Below are 15,079 nucleotides of genomic sequence, written 5' to 3'. Positions count from 1 at the left end.
CACGACTTTCACAGGTCGGGATTCTAGTTCTTTCATGTTGGGTTTCAGAAACGGGGGGTCATGTAGCATACAAAGGCTGCTGGAGATAATGAGTTCGATCTCACACCTGCACTCTGCATTCTCGAGTCCGTCCTGAACGGCGTTCACATCTCGAATTGGTGATAGGGTCGAATTACAAAGCAATTTCTCTTTGCCAACGGTCCCCAGCGGCCGATGTGCTAAACATATGTAGTTGGAAGCGGACCGTTTCATCAAGTTACGTCTCCACACAACACTAGGAACAAGCTAGAAGCATGGAGGTAGACAAGGTACCTAGGTACCTACCTAGTTATGGAGGGCTGAACCCAGAGCTACTAACTCGTCGCGGTCAATGCTTCTTGGCGTTCATGCAGGCTGAAGGCCGGAGCAAACAGTCATAGGTGAACAAGTCAGCTGACTTCGTGATGCGACACTCAAGTTTGCCCCACCACAGTGGCGTCGTCATATCGCGCGTTCCACGGACGTTCCGTCAGCCATTCAAGGCTTCTACCATCAAATCAATCTTTCATTTGTCACCAAACGCAATGGTTATATGCTAGATTCCGAGGGGACTAAATCATTTGATCGCATATACCCATTGTCACCGTATCGTACTTGCAGCCGATTTCGGCTTTGTAATCTGGTCTGTCAAGATGCCCATCGGCATACAACGCCTCAATGCGAAAAGGTCACAACCAAACCCACATGTCATCTTCATAAAGCCATTAAAGGGATCAAATGAAGCTACTGCGCAGGATTTTCTAGAGCGTGTTGCAGCGCAATGCGGTTAGTACTTCCTTTGATGGGGACGATGCTACTCCCTCGTAAGCGGGTGATTGCTCAGACTAACAACCAAATCACAGTACCAATAATGAAAGAGCATAGCATATCCATCATGTCACTCGAAGAGTACGAGCCAAACCGCGAGTTCTGGGGCCGCAACTTCAACGCGGGTGAGGTCATTCAGCTCGTGCTCCGCTCCCCGCTGACGGGCCGCTGGCTGCCGTTTGAGCACGTGCAGATGGTGATGATGCACGAGCTCGCACACTGCAAGCAGATGAACCACTCGCGTGCCTTTTGGGCCGTGCGAAACCTGTATGCCGACCAGATGCGCACCCTTTGGGGTCGGGGCTACACCGGAGAGGGCCTATGGGGTCGCGGTACGTTGCTCAAGACGGGCGACTGGGAGGCCAACACAGTGCTGCCAGATGAGCCACTGCCCGAGCACCTGTGCGGCGGCACGTACCGGTCGCGGAGGCGGAAACGTAAAGGCCCGGAGCTGACGTATCAGCAGAAGAAGGAGCGCAGGATCTTGAAGAAGTTTGGCAAGGGCGGGGTGGCGTTGGGTGAGGATGTGGGCGTCAAGGCTGAGCTGGAGAAGGGCAAACGGACGGCCGCGAAGCCGAGAGTTGCAGGCAGCAAGCGTGGAAGGGAGCTGAGGGCAGCGGCTGCATTGGCGCGGTTCGGGCAACAGCAGAAGAGTGAAGAGCCGGAACCGGTGGTAAAGAAGGAGAAGAAACAGACCCAGTTAAAGACCGAGCCGATCACCATCAAGGACGAGGAAGACATTTCTACTGCTTCCGAACCCGACTCTGACGAGGATTACGAGGATGAGCCGGGTGAACCGGGACTCCCGGATGCGGTCGACATTGACGGCAAGACGACTCTTGTAGACAACAAGGGTCACGGCATGGTCAAGGTCTGCGAGGATGAGAATCCAGATGATCAGGATGCTAGGCAAGAACTGGCAGAGTTGCGGTCGACATTCAGGGGGAAGGCTTCAGCTGCTGGGCCGTCAAAGGGGAAACTACAGCAGCCGATTGTCATCAAGGAAGAGGATATTTCTACTGCTTCGGAGCCAGATACCGACGATGAGGGGCCCAAAACGACGTTAAACACGACAACTCCACTCACCGGCGATCAACCGAGTATCATTGGTGGCAAAATTCAAACACCAAGTGACCGACCGAATCGCAAAGTAGCCCCTCAGACTAGCAGCGCGTCCCCGGCACTGAAAGCAGAAAAACCACCAAGTCATGATACGCCTAAAGCCAAGACTGTGAAAGCATCACAGCCTTCACCGCCTCTCCCCCAAATGTCCGCTGATTTGCCAGCCTTGGGGTCATCATCCACAACTCCCACAGGAGCCAATGGCCACGATCCTTCTGCTGCTTGCTCAGTCTGCTCATTCGCCAACGAGCGAGGATCTTTTCGATGTGCGGTCTGCTCCAATGTACTGGACCCAGGCCTCGACGCCAGGTCTTGGCGCTGTAGCAGTGATGCCTGCGCGGGCAGCGTGTATGTCAATGCTGGCGACTGTGGCGTCTGTGGTGTTTGCGGGCAACGGAAGAGTTCCGGGGTGTAGATAAGCTCGATTTGTTACTGAAATTACTCGGAAGAGCGCGCCCGGCTTGCTTTACTGCAACAGGAGAATGATGTAGAAAAAAAAAAAGAACAACCTAAGCAATGCGTGCTAAAAATGATCATCGAGATACATTGTCAAGTTTGTCAACAGCATTCAATTGTGGGCTGGGCAGGCACGAGATCGACATATTCAGGGAGCTGGTTTTACTTTCATTGGTTGGATGCCGTTTTGTGTCGAGGATACTACGAGCCCTAATCCGGGTTGCCAGACTCGACTACCGATAGCAATCCTACATTGCTACTTGGCAGATAACAACTGGCATCAACCAGTCATAGGCTTCGGATTGCCTGTCCAATGTGCTCCAGTGATTATGGGCTACTTTTGAAGGTAAACGTCGCTTGCTGAGTACTCGATACTGCAATACGGAAAGGAAATATAGTACTCTGCTCAGGTGGCGCTGCTAAAAAGGGAGTTGTCGGAGAATTATTACGACGCTTGGAGGTAAATACATGTTGATTGCGTCACCGCCACACTACCACTTAAGGCATTGCAGTCTACGGGCGTATTGCTAAACCTTATTGATTGGACATTCGAGGGATGACATGTGTTGATATTTAGGCGTTCCTTGAAAATGCATCCTTAGTGCGATGATAAGGGCACTACTTGATGAGAGAATTAACAAAGTCGAAACCGAGAAGCAGATGAAAGGTAACGAAGGGCTCGAGTGTTTCTTCTTCTACTGCGACCTTGCTCCATCTTTCGTTTATGAGTGTGTTTCACATAGGTGCCATTCTCATGGACTTATTCCCCAATGGAGCAGCTACTACTTCGTGTAATCTAGTGTAGTAATTGGTCGGGCACAGGTTACTTGCCTAATCGGATCGATTACGGGAGTATGTAAGCCAGGAAACCCCCCTCCAAGTCCCGCGTCCAGGGGGCTTTCGCTTTGAGCGGAGGTCCCACGGGATGTGGTGTCCTTTTCTCCATCGGGTCCTCTCAATTGGTGACTCGCGACGTTTCAGCCCCCTTCCCAGAACCACTGCGATAATCCTTGGGCTTGTGGCTGTTGCGACATTGAACCTTTTTCGCAAAGAAGGGATCGGCGAACCAAACTTTGTACCTTGGAGAAAATTCGTCAAGGATCGGCAATCGGGAAGGGGAATCAAGCTTGGCGTATTGATGGCAGATTTTTGGATTGGGCAGGGCTGGTGTTTTTGGGGACGGTTGAGGCATAGAGAGGGCGGCTGGTGGGACGAAACACACGACGATCCTGACGGTTGGGTTTTAAACGAGATGTCGGCGGGCGTCGTGTGCTCTTTTGTTCGGATGGCAGATTACACGAACGGACGTATGTTTGGATTGACACTCGTACCTTTGAAAGAGTTACAAGTACATAGAACCAAGTACACGTATTTTGCACGGAATATCCCTCTCCCTTTTCATCCCAAAAAAAACAGATAATTGGCATTATGGAATCAGGGGTGCCAATGTGTCGGGGAACATGGAATTTTGGACATAGTGCAACAGATAACGATTTTTCTTGTTGGAAAAAAACGGGGCGGGAGCGCACGTCGGACGTCCCGGTGCCACATCAGACGACGTTAGGAATCCGACTGGCAGCTCATTGAACGTTGTTCTCCATCCTGGCCGTTTTCCCCTTGGGTACATTTTGCTTTGTAGTAGCAATTATAGTTAAGGTACAGTTAAACTAGTTTTGTTTGCCGTCATGCTAGATAGAATAAAAGTTAGCTTCTCTCCACCTCTTTCACTTTCCTCTCACTCTTTCCCGTCTGCTCGTACTGTACACGCAACCTCTTTGTCCAACCTCCCACTCCCTTTCTTATCTTCGTCAACAGACCGTGTCTTTGGTTTGACAAAATTTTGACTTCCGGACAAGTCATTAATTCTGTGAACATTGTTTTCTTCATTCTTGTCTGCCCTTTTCTTCTCGAGTCGCCCGACCACCCCCACCAACCGCGCCTAAGCCACTCCCTATTGCGCAGATTCCCTCCTTTTAGGTCTTCAAATACATACTCCTCTTTCGGCCTGTTCCAATTGCAGAAAGCTACATTCGTTCTGTTTTCATTATCATTATCATTGAGCAAATAAAAGATTGCAGGCATCTTTACAGGGTCACAAAGCCAGTTATTTCCCCAAGATTGGTGGATTTCTTCCAACATATAGTCAAAAGCTGTTCCGAGTCTAGCAGCTACTACTATTCCACATCACCAACCTCGCCACATCCGACTCTCAAACTCGGAACAAGTTCAAAATGCAGTTCAAGACGATATTCACTTCAGTTTTGCTGGCCATTTCAGGCATGGGTGCCAATGCTCGCCCAATGCCCCACGGCCACAAGAACGTCGGCGTCCCACAAGAGCACTTTGAGGTCCTCAAGATGCGCGCCTCGAACTCGGTTAACCCCAATGCTGTCACAAATGTCAAGTGCATAGACTCGAATGCGTAAGCTACTTGCCCCAGGTCCTCGCTCTTCCTTTCCACACTCAGCCCAATACTACTTCTTTTTTCTTCTTCTTTTCGAAACATTCAAACATCATACTCACATTCAAAAGTCGCATCGTCTTCCACGACCAAAATGTCGCCGAGTTGGGCATCTGCGGAGGCATTGCTGGCAAGATCACTCAGTGCCAAGGCTCGCCCCAGCAGACGACAGGAGAGTCTGGGTCCGCCAAGTTCGAGCTCAAGGCCGCGCAGCCCGGCGCCACCATCAACATCTCAAAGGGCCGCTGGGAGCAGTGCGTACGCGCCGCCCGTGATGTATGCCCGACTGGAACCATGAGCGGTACATGCGTAGGGGGCGCCTCATCTGGAGACGTCAACTTTACACTCAACATTCAATGAGTGGAGGCGTTTTACCATCCGGGCTTTCAACGGTCCGGGGGCCTTCTTTTTGGACAGTGTTGTTTTGCGAATCTTGTATTTTTTTCATGACATGGGGAATACCATTCTGCATTTTGGGCCTTTCATCAACTTAGAGGCAGGCGGGCGTACTTTTTTCTTATGTCTTTTCTTTCTTGTTTTTCTTTTTCTTACTTCACTCACTCCCTTGTTCTATACACTTCTTGGAACGGTTTACGTTTGTACGAGCTTCGTGGGTTCGTCGAACACAACAGGGAATTTCGAGGGGGAACGAACGCTGGGGATGGATTCGTTCATTCGGACTGGAGTCATTGGGAAACGCTTTGCAAGCTGTTGAACCATGTGTAACAACTTTCATTTTCTTCTTGAACTGGGACATACCTTGACACAAACATAGGTCACAGAACCTTGTATATATCACAAAAGAATTTTTTTTCACATATGTACCAAACTGCTTGGTTGTGCAGTGTCTTGGACTTCAAAACTTGGGGTTTTTTTTTGTGTAGTCTTCCAATCCTTTGAGGAGGACAATCACCCTGAACTCATATACGAGGTTCCGGGCCGCGCGTTGATCATGTATCACAGACCGACTGAGCCGCATATGGGTGTACAAAATAGGTACCTATATCGGCGCAAGATTATACGACACATTGAACATTGGGTCCAAATTTCTACGGGTATCAAGATATTGGTAGTACAGTATAGCACAGCACAGACGAAATTTTGTGAGGAGTACGGTTCCACCGTCAAGAGAAACTCAAGGAATCGAGTGTCTCGTTACAGCCCGTATCTAGTAACACATTCTTCACGATGCACCTCCAGACAGTCGAGCGCACACACACGAGTGTTGCATTTGATGCACCTGACTTTGCCCCAATATCCACACACGGAGCAGAACACGCGCATCGGGTACCTTCTGCGTGCTAATGAGTCGTCGTCGTCCTCGTTGTCACCCTCCGCGGCGCTCGCGCGTGCCATCAGTTCCGGGTAAGGCATGGGCGGGGCGAGCAGCAGAGGCCGGAGGTCATTATCTGTTGGAACCTTGGGGACGTGACTCCTCAGCAACGGATCGTCGTCTAGACGGTGAGGGGCGGGCGTCCTCCCCGCGTAGGGGGGCAGAATGGTCCGGTCGTCTTGCAGAGGCGGGGCGTCGGCCATGTCGACGTCGTCAACGTCCGCGGCCGCCGGCGGAGGTGGCGGCTGCGGTGGGGCATGTGCTGGTTTCTTCTTTTTGTTTGCCGAGCTGCCTGTTCGGGTTGTGGGCGCTGGCGTTGACGCTGCCGGTGTGTGGGGTTGCGAGGGACGCGGTGTGGCGGCCGATGAGGTGGCCTCGGCGGAGCCTTGGAGAGCTTCGTAGTCGCTGACGTGGTTGGCAAATGTCTTTTGCGACATGAGGATCTTTCGGACGTTGGGCGTATGCTTGTTGGAAGCTGTTGTGGGTGGAAACAAGAACATGTTAGCTTGCGCAAAATACAAGACGTCTTGCAATGGCATCGTCCAGGCTCAAAATGATCACGACTGAGCTTGCTACCAACCTCTACTTCCACCAGTGCGTGCCGGTACAGGGATAGCAGCATCCTTGAAGGCATCACGGTCCAGCTGCTCAACTTCCTTGCGCACCGCAGCCTCTTGCCTTGCCGACAGATCTGTGAGGCTCGGTTTACCGGAGACACGGTTGTTACGGGCTGCGCGCTTGCGGTTTGTAGGCTGCAGCGCGGCGACGGCCGGGTTGATGCCCGTGTCTGGGACGTATGCCCATCCTGGCGCGTTTGTGGTGCGCGTGCTAGCGACCTCGACGACGCCGAAGTTGTTCATTATGATTTCCCCAGATTTTAACAAACTGATCGACTGCCGTATATGTCGACTAAATATTGAGAAGCTTGTTCTTGTAAGTATGGTTCAATTGGAATTACGCGTTGCAGGTTGTCAGGCAAATAAAATAATGCATGGGGAAATTTAGGTTGCTTCTCCCCAGGAAAGGGATCAGTTTAGACGTCACACTGAGGGGCACGTTGGAGATGTCGGCAGGGGTCTACCTACTCCCTCGGTTGCACTACTGTACTCAAATAGGTGGGCTCCTACCTTGTCCTACTTGGGCGGCAGAGTGTCGGGAGACTGACGGTTGCTTGGTTGGACGCCTTAAGGGCATAGCAAGATATTCCAATGCGCATATCATAGAAAGTTTTGTGATAATGGTAAAATTTCGAGATGGAAAATGGAGGTGATTAAGGGTCCTTCTCCAGCGCGTGGGGGGCTGTTGGCGTTGGCACTGTGTCATGCTTATCGATAAGTGAACGGCACCTGTACTTTGGGCGCCTTCCAGCTGGGCCCTCCGTTGACGTCGCCCACCCCCGCTCCTACAACTCTTCATCGGTGACTGGATCACCACATCAAAACAGTCAACCATGGAAGGCGAAGAGCTGGAGATGTCGTCTCAAGAGCGGCAGCTCTGCCATTTTCTTGGCTCGCTGCCCTCGATGCACAAGTTCAACTACACCGAACAAGCTTCGCACGAGCTCCTCGAAGCGCTCTTCTGGTCTATGGCCGGCGGCAAAGAAGAGTATATGAGACTCTTTTTCCCTGAAAGAGGTGGCCCTTTGAGAAGAGGAGGTACACTCAAGCTTCGAGAAGCGCAGGGAGCCGTTGAAGGCGCCGAATACACCGAAGCAGCCCGAGGAAACGCGTGCGGTCACATCTTCAAACCCGGCGAAGCTACATACTCTTGTCGAACATGCAGTACCGACGATACCTGCTGCCTCTGCGCTCGATGCTTCGACTCTACAGACCACACAGGCCACATGGTCCGAATAAATATTTCGCCAGGCAACAGCGGCTGTTGCGACTGTGGAGATCCCGAGGCATGGAAAACTCCCATGTTCTGCACCATACATTCAATCTTCGAATCAAGCCACCCAGATAAGAACAAGGGCAAAGATGCCAGACTACCTCAGGACCTGGAGGAAAGCATAGCCATGACGATCGGCCGAGTCTTTGACTACCTCTGCGACGTCATATCCTGTTCCCCCGAACAGCTTCGTTCTGAAAAGACCAAAGAGTCCATCTTGCAGGACGAGAGGATGTCGAGATTGTCATCAGTATACGGTAGCGCTGATAGTGAGCCTGCTGACAAGTTTGCAGTCGTTCTCTGGAACGACGAAAAGCATACACACGTCGACGTCACGGATCAGGTCGCACGGGCCTGTTCTTTACCCAAGAGCGAAGGACGGAAGCGTGCCGACGAGACTGATGCCATCGGTCGTAGCGTGATATACGCAGACACTGATCTGGAGAACCTGCTCCGCATATCCAAGATTATCGAACAAATCAAGATCACCGTCACAATTCGCTCCGCCAGGGACTTGTTCAGGGAGCAGATGTGTGGTACCATCATCGAGTGGCTGGGTGACATCGCAGGTTGCACTGTGGGAAGCGACCATGCCATACTTCGCCGCGTTATTTGCGAGGAGATGCTAAAGCCATGGCATCGAGGAAGCCAGGCAAGCCATGCTGTCGTTGGGGAAGATGGACTTTACGATCACGAGCTGGAGCAACAAAACTATGATGCCCAATGGTATGAGTTGCAACAGCGGCTGGTACAGATGAGGATGGCAGCGAGGCTTATGGAACAAAATGCAAACCTTCTCCCGGTAGATGCCGATGTTGAAGATGACAACGATGATGATGATGACCAAAACAACCGAGACGAGGATATGGAAGGTGATGCTGGCACGCCGGGCAACGGAGACATGGACGATGATGCTGATGACGACGATGGCAACCGTGGTGATGTTGACGATGATGACGAGGACGATATCATTATGGTTGATGCGCGAGGGACTACGGACGACAACATGACCGACTGGCCCCAGGGTAATATCGACCAGGGCACAGCAGATCAAGCACTCGAGGAAGACGAGGCGGCGATAGCAGGTTTTCCGCCGCCCCCGCCACCGCCGCCCGCTACAGCACCACAGCCTGCCCGTCGCACCAATAATAGAAACAGAGATCGCGATATTACACCATCCGATTCTGACACTGCCGAGCCTCTGATAGCACCCACAGTATACGTCAAAAACAACCTGGAGATACCCAAGACGCCGGGCACGAAGCATGATGCTGAGGCAGCACCACCAAAACCAGGCAAATACTGGTTGACCGTGCCGCCAGCGTACCTGCAGCGCCATAATCTCTCGGTTGCCGAGGACCTGTTCCAGCGTGTTCGGTTAGACTGGTTGGTTTTGTTTGACCTCAGACTTTGGAAGAAGGTTAGGAATGACCTCCGCTCGCTTTACATCTCGACGGTTGTCACTATTCCTGAATTCAAGCGGGTACTCGGGCTTCGCTTCACCGGCCTGTACACGATGTTGGCACAGCTGTACCTGATTGGTGACCGCGAGCCCGACCATTCCATCATCAACATTTCGCTGCAGATGCTTACGACGCCATCTATAACGGCGGAGATTGTTGAGCGGGGCAACTTCCTCACGACGTTGATGGCGATTCTCTATACGTTTCTCACTATGAGGCAGGTTGGTCATCCATGGGATGTCAATTCCAATGCCGTTCTTGCCTTTGAGACCGGAACTGTGACGAACAGGCGGATGTACCATTTCTTCACGGATCTCAAGTATCTGTTTGGATCTCAGCACGTTCAGGAACGGCTGCGCACTGAAGAACGATATATTTTGCAGTTCCTTGATCTGGTCAAGCTGCACCAGGGCATCTGTCCTAATACGCGTGCCATAGGAGATCATGTCGAGTACGAGACAGACACGTGGATCAACGCGTCTCTGATAACGAGGGAAGTCAACAGCCTGTGTAAGCAGTTCTCTGAGTCGTTCCGCAATCTCCCGGACAAGGACTCGATGTACCTCTTCAGGGCGCTCCGGCTGCTTGCAAAGACTGTTATTATCAACTCGATTGGCGCAGAGAGAGCCAGGTTCACTCAAACCGAGGTCAAAGATGAGGTCAGATTCAAGACGATAACGGATTTTGAATTTGACGACAATCCTGGGAAGTACGAGGTTGTTAGATTCGTCATAGAAGACCAGCCCATCAGCTTCCACCATGCCCTTCACTACACCCTGTCGTGGCTCATTGAATGTGGAAAGTCGATGCCTGCAGCGCAACTTCGAACTCTTCTCAGCTTCGACTCTCACGAACTCAAAGGAAAGCCTCGCTCAATGGGTCGCAAGCTCTGGCCTAGGAGAGACTTGACCTCTGAAGACTACCTCATCGCCGCACTCGACTATCCCCTTCGCGTTTGTGCATGGCTATCGCAGATGAAGGCAGGTATGTGGGTAAGGAACGGTATGAGCCTCCGCCACCAAGCCGGGACCTACCGCGGCGTCAAAGATCGTGACGTGTCACATCACCGAGATATCTTCCTCCTGCAAACTTCTATGATTATATGCAATCCAAGCAGGGTGTTGGCCTCGATCATCGACCGTTTCGGCATGGAGAAGTGGGTCAAAGGCTTCTTTGAGCAAAAGTCGGCAGCCCAGGATGACGGCCAGCATCTCGATGTCGTAGAAGACATGATCCATCTACTCATCGTCCTGTTGAGTGACCGGACGTCGCTTATGCCAACAGAAGTCGAGCCAAATGCTCATTTGTTGACCATCCGCCGCGACATCACACATGTTCTATGCTTCAAGCCCCTTTCATTTTCGGAGATATGTAACAAGATGCCGGCCAAGTACCAAGAGAACGAAAACTTTCACTCTGTTCTCAACGATATCACAAACTACAAGGCGCCCGAAGGCATGTCCGACGTGGGTACTTTTGAGCTGAAGCGTGACCTCGCGGAGGAGATTGATCCTTATATCTCTCACTACAGCAAGAATCAGAGGGAAGAGGCAGAGAATGCTTACAAGAAGATGAAGGCGGCTGTGACGGGGCGTCCTGTGGAAGATATAGTATACGAGCCAAAGCTGAGGCCCATACCATCAGGGATATTTGTTGGCCTCGCCGACTTTACTCGGACTGGCATGTTTGCTCAGATTGTCTACTATTCGCTTCTGTATCCGTTGGTTGCGACAAGACTCACACCTGATGTCCAGCCAACCAGAGTCGAGACCTATTTGCAGATGGTACTGCATCTTGTCTTGATTGCCATCTCAGAAGACAATGCGACCGAGATCTCCGGTGGACAATCTTTCATCGAGATTGCCTTGACGCGGGTTGCAAGAAGTAATTTCATGCCCGATGCCCCGTCCGCCAAAACCATCGTGGCTCTTTTGGACCTTCTCGCAACAAAGCCCGAGTTCAAAGCCTGCCATCCAAAGGTAGCCTTGATACTGAAGAGGATGCGCCAGAAGCGTCCAAGATCTTTCGAAACTGCCTATTCGCGGTTTGGCTTGGTCATTGACCGTGTTAGTACCGCTTCACCAGCAAATGCTGTGGACCTGGAAGAGGAGCGCGAGAGGAAGAAGCGTGCTGCAAAGGAACGCCAAGCTCGGGTCATGGCCAAGTTCCAGCAGCAACAAAAGAGCTTCATGGAAAACCAGGCTGGCACAGACTTTGAGTATGATGATGAGGACTATGTGATGCCACCACCAGCGGAGGAGCAAAAGAACTTTTGGAAGTACCCGTCGGCGACCTGCATATTTTGCCAGGAAGACACAGACGACCGGAAGCTGTACGGAACATTTGGTTTCATGACCGAGAGCAGCATTTTGCGCCAGACGGATCTTCAAGATCCGGACTTTGTTCGCGAGGCAGTGAACACGCCAAAGAACCTTGACCGCTCCGCTGAACACATTCGACCGTTCGGCGTAGCCCACGAGAATAGAAAATTGGTGGAGAAGGTCAACTCTGCTGGCGAGACCTTCGTTGCGGAGAGGCAGACAGTCGGCAAGGGTTTCCCGGCAAAGAACTGCAGAACGGGGCCGGTATCCATTGGCTGTGGTCACATCATGCACTATGCCTGCTTTGAGATTTATGTCAAGTCCATGGTGAACCGCCACAGTCACCAAATCGCGCGTCAACACCCCGAGAACACAGACAGGCTGGAATTCGTCTGTCCCTTGTGCAAGGCCCTGGGCAACTGCTTTCTCCCAATCATATGGAAAGGGAAAGAGGAATCTTATCCTGGTGTCCTTGCCCCGGAAAATGAATTTGCGGCTTTCCTCGAGAACGAGATGCGCAATCCGCACTACCGCCGGGATCTGGGTCAAGCGGAAGTCGATCTTATTCCAACTTTCCAGGCATATACCGGCTCGACCCTGGCCAAGCAGATGGCGGACAGAGTAGCAAACCCGGCGACCGATGTATGGGAATACCCCGAAGGGCCTTTGGTACCCAACCCGCGCATGTCTACTTCTGCTCGATATGGTTCCATGTTCGGCCGTCCGACAGTCGTGGTTGAGACCCCGCGGCGACCGAACCCGGTGTCCGAAAGCGGAAACCCCATGAAGGAGCTGGTGGAAGTTTACCGCCGGCTCACTAGCACACTCAAAATCAACCGCATACCGTCGCATCATCCAATCGATAATTTTGAGGGCAAAGGCGGCGAGCTCAGTCACACTGACACCCTTGCGAGGGCAGTAGGGTTCTCGATCTCTGCGGCAGAGATTCAACAGCGTGGAACGGATGCCGAGTATGGCGTGTCATTCTTGGGAAAGATTCCGGAGCAGGTCCTGACGCATCTGCGTGTCTTCGCCGAGACTGTGGACTCGTACATTTCCATTGGCGGACAGAAGGATGGCGGCGACAACCGAATCGCCAGAGAGCTTCGTCGCGACTGTGAGCGGCAACACTGCCAGCTCTTTATCGAGTCGTATGCAAACGCAGAGACGGAGAACTCGCGCTCTCCGATGCAGGACTACAAACCGCTTCTTCGACTAGACCCGTTTGTATTCCTCTGTGAGGCCGTATTTGGCATCATGCGCGTCAGAGGGGCAGAGATAGCCAACTTGGTAAGGCTGTGCTACCTGGCTGAGATTACCAAAGTGGTCTATCATATGGGTCGGAACATGCCGACGCAGACGTGGTTGCCGCAACTGTTGGCTAAGCACACGCAGGAAGGGGACCCTCTTCGCTGCTTCGCGTCTTTTTGCCTGGGCGTCATGGAGCAGAACATGTTGATCCGCACTAGGACGAGCGGTGGCGCCAGCTCCATTCCTGACGTCTCCATACTGGACAAATCTGACAGCAGCCTGGGTGAAAATCGTGGGTTTGAGCAACCTTTGTTTAACGAGGGAGGTCTTGCGATGCATTATCAATTCGTCAGGCGGTATGCTCTCGTCTTCCTCCGCAAGTGTGCGGTGCTGCTTCACGTCAGGTTTGGTGTCGACTTGGTGAACCATGTATCTCCTTCGCCGGAGCTCGAGGAGATTGAGCGGCTTACGGAAGCTCTGAGACTTCCATCGTTTGACGACATGTGTGCCTCGATATCGCAAGATGACCGAACGTTCCAGGTCATGCGAGGCTGGATTCAGCATGATGTCATATACGGGGACGGAAAGCCCGGCAAGGACGGAATCAGCAACGACAACACCACTGCCCTTGTCAGCCACCCGGGTATCTTTGAGCTCGTAGGCCTGCCGATGAATTACGACTCGCTGATCGACGAGGTTACAAGGTGCAAATGTCCAACGACGGGCAGGGAGGTCTCGGATCCTGCCTTGTGTCTCCACTGCGGTGAGGTGTTTTGCTCGCAGTCCATCTGCTGCCTCCAGACTGTCCGACAGGACCAGCCGGGGCGAGGCAAGAGTGTCAAGCGGAAGATCGGGGGTTGTCAACAGCACAGGATGAAGTATGTCGCCTTATCCATTCTAACCAGCAGTTCGTTCCATTGGTTTGACCTTCAAGTAGCATGGCTAACAAAAGATTTCTCCACAAATCAGGTGTCAAGGAAACGTTGGGCTTTTCATCAACATCCGCAAGTGTTCCGTCTTCGTGCTTCATGGGATCGTGGGCTCGTGGATGCAGGCGCCTTTCATTGACAAGTACGGCGAGGCAGACATGGGTTTCAGGCATGGGCGGCAGCTTTTCCTTCATCAAAAGCGGTACGACACAATGTTGAGAAACCTGTGGCTGTCCCACCTCATTCCAAGCCTGATCGCGAGGAGGCTGGAGAGCGATGTCAACAACGGTGGATGGGAGACCATTTGAGGATGCGTGCTTCAGGTTTGCGGGCGTTGATGGGTAGATTGGTTTCGCATTGCTCTTACTTATTGAGCAACTCTACTTCCTTGTTTTTCTACATACTTGTGCACTGGTTTTATTCATTCACTTCTATGACTGTTTCTTAGATATATATATATATATATAATGATAACCTGGACGATGCTTTTTTTGTGGTTTTTATCGATGGCTTCCAAAACGGAAATCAGGAGGGGACAAGGGGATACATGAGAAACTACATTGATTTCGTCCATTTCTTGGCAATGAGGTGCAAATGTGTGTTCAAGTATTGAAACTAACTGCTAGTCTGGTAGAAAAGAGAACCTTAACGTCTATCCTACCGCATGAAGCACATACCTAAACCAAGTGACCGGATAAGTGACCAAAATACCTTGCCCACGCAATAAGGATAAGTTGCTAACCTCCCGCATGGGCTTCTGGTGCCCAAAAGGCATCAGATGAAAGCCAACGAGACCAAGCGGAAAGTGCGTTACCTTGAGTTCAAAGAGAATCACAGCCTAGGACCCCACAGTCACCGTTGGCCAGACTGCTTGAGGTTGTTGGTCGTGCATGTTTCTTTTAGTCGGGGAAAGATACAAATATCTAGAATCGAGCATTTGGTTCTGCTTCTTCCGTTTCTCTCCCAGTTTAGTTCTCTTGCCCAACCCTATCCTTACTACTACTATT

At 51.8% G+C, this 15,079-nt stretch overlaps 4 protein-coding genes across 4 annotated transcripts; 3 read left to right on the top strand and 1 right to left on the bottom strand.

The window, feature by feature from the left end:
• The first annotated feature begins 257 nt into the window (after positions 1–257).
• MGG_13172 (WLM domain-containing protein) lies at positions 258–2,956 on the top strand. The gene is made up of 2 exons (XM_003710622.1): positions 258–804; positions 882–2,956. The coding sequence occupies exons 1-2, from the start codon at positions 672–674 to the stop codon at positions 2,381–2,383; spliced, it is 1,635 nt and encodes a 544-aa protein (XP_003710670.1). The 5' UTR covers positions 258–671; the 3' UTR covers positions 2,384–2,956.
• A 1,095-nt stretch (positions 2,957–4,051) lies between these two features.
• On the top strand, positions 4,052–5,791 carry MGG_05751 (uncharacterized protein). The gene is made up of 2 exons (XM_003710621.1): positions 4,052–4,846; positions 4,957–5,791. The coding sequence occupies exons 1-2, from the start codon at positions 4,656–4,658 to the stop codon at positions 5,243–5,245; spliced, it is 480 nt and encodes a 159-aa protein (XP_003710669.1). The 5' UTR covers positions 4,052–4,655; the 3' UTR covers positions 5,246–5,791.
• Positions 5,792–5,904: 113 nt separating this feature from the next.
• On the bottom strand, positions 5,905–7,469 carry MGG_05750 (uncharacterized protein). Its single transcript, XM_003710620.1, has 2 exons — positions 6,799–7,469; positions 5,905–6,693 (listed from the first exon to the last, which is right to left on the bottom strand). The coding sequence occupies exons 1-2, from the start codon at positions 7,076–7,078 to the stop codon at positions 6,041–6,043; spliced, it is 933 nt and encodes a 310-aa protein (XP_003710668.1). The 5' UTR covers positions 7,079–7,469; the 3' UTR covers positions 5,905–6,040.
• A 156-nt stretch (positions 7,470–7,625) lies between these two features.
• On the top strand, positions 7,626–14,641 carry MGG_13171 (E3 ubiquitin-protein ligase ubr1). Its single transcript, XM_003710619.1, has 2 exons — positions 7,626–14,021; positions 14,113–14,641. Exons 1-2 carry the CDS (start codon positions 7,669–7,671, stop codon positions 14,378–14,380), a joined length of 6,621 nt encoding a protein of 2,206 aa, XP_003710667.1. The 5' UTR covers positions 7,626–7,668; the 3' UTR covers positions 14,381–14,641.
• Positions 14,642–15,079: the final 438 nt, after the last annotated feature.

The sequence above is a fragment of the Pyricularia oryzae genome, chromosome 1 (genome assembly GCF_000002495.2).
Source record: "Pyricularia oryzae 70-15 chromosome 1, whole genome shotgun sequence".
Taxonomy (NCBI): Eukaryota; Fungi; Ascomycota; class Sordariomycetes; order Magnaporthales; family Pyriculariaceae; genus Pyricularia; species Pyricularia oryzae.
The sequence above is the reverse complement of the archived record's forward strand: the minus strand, read 5'-3'. Positions and strand labels throughout refer to the sequence as shown.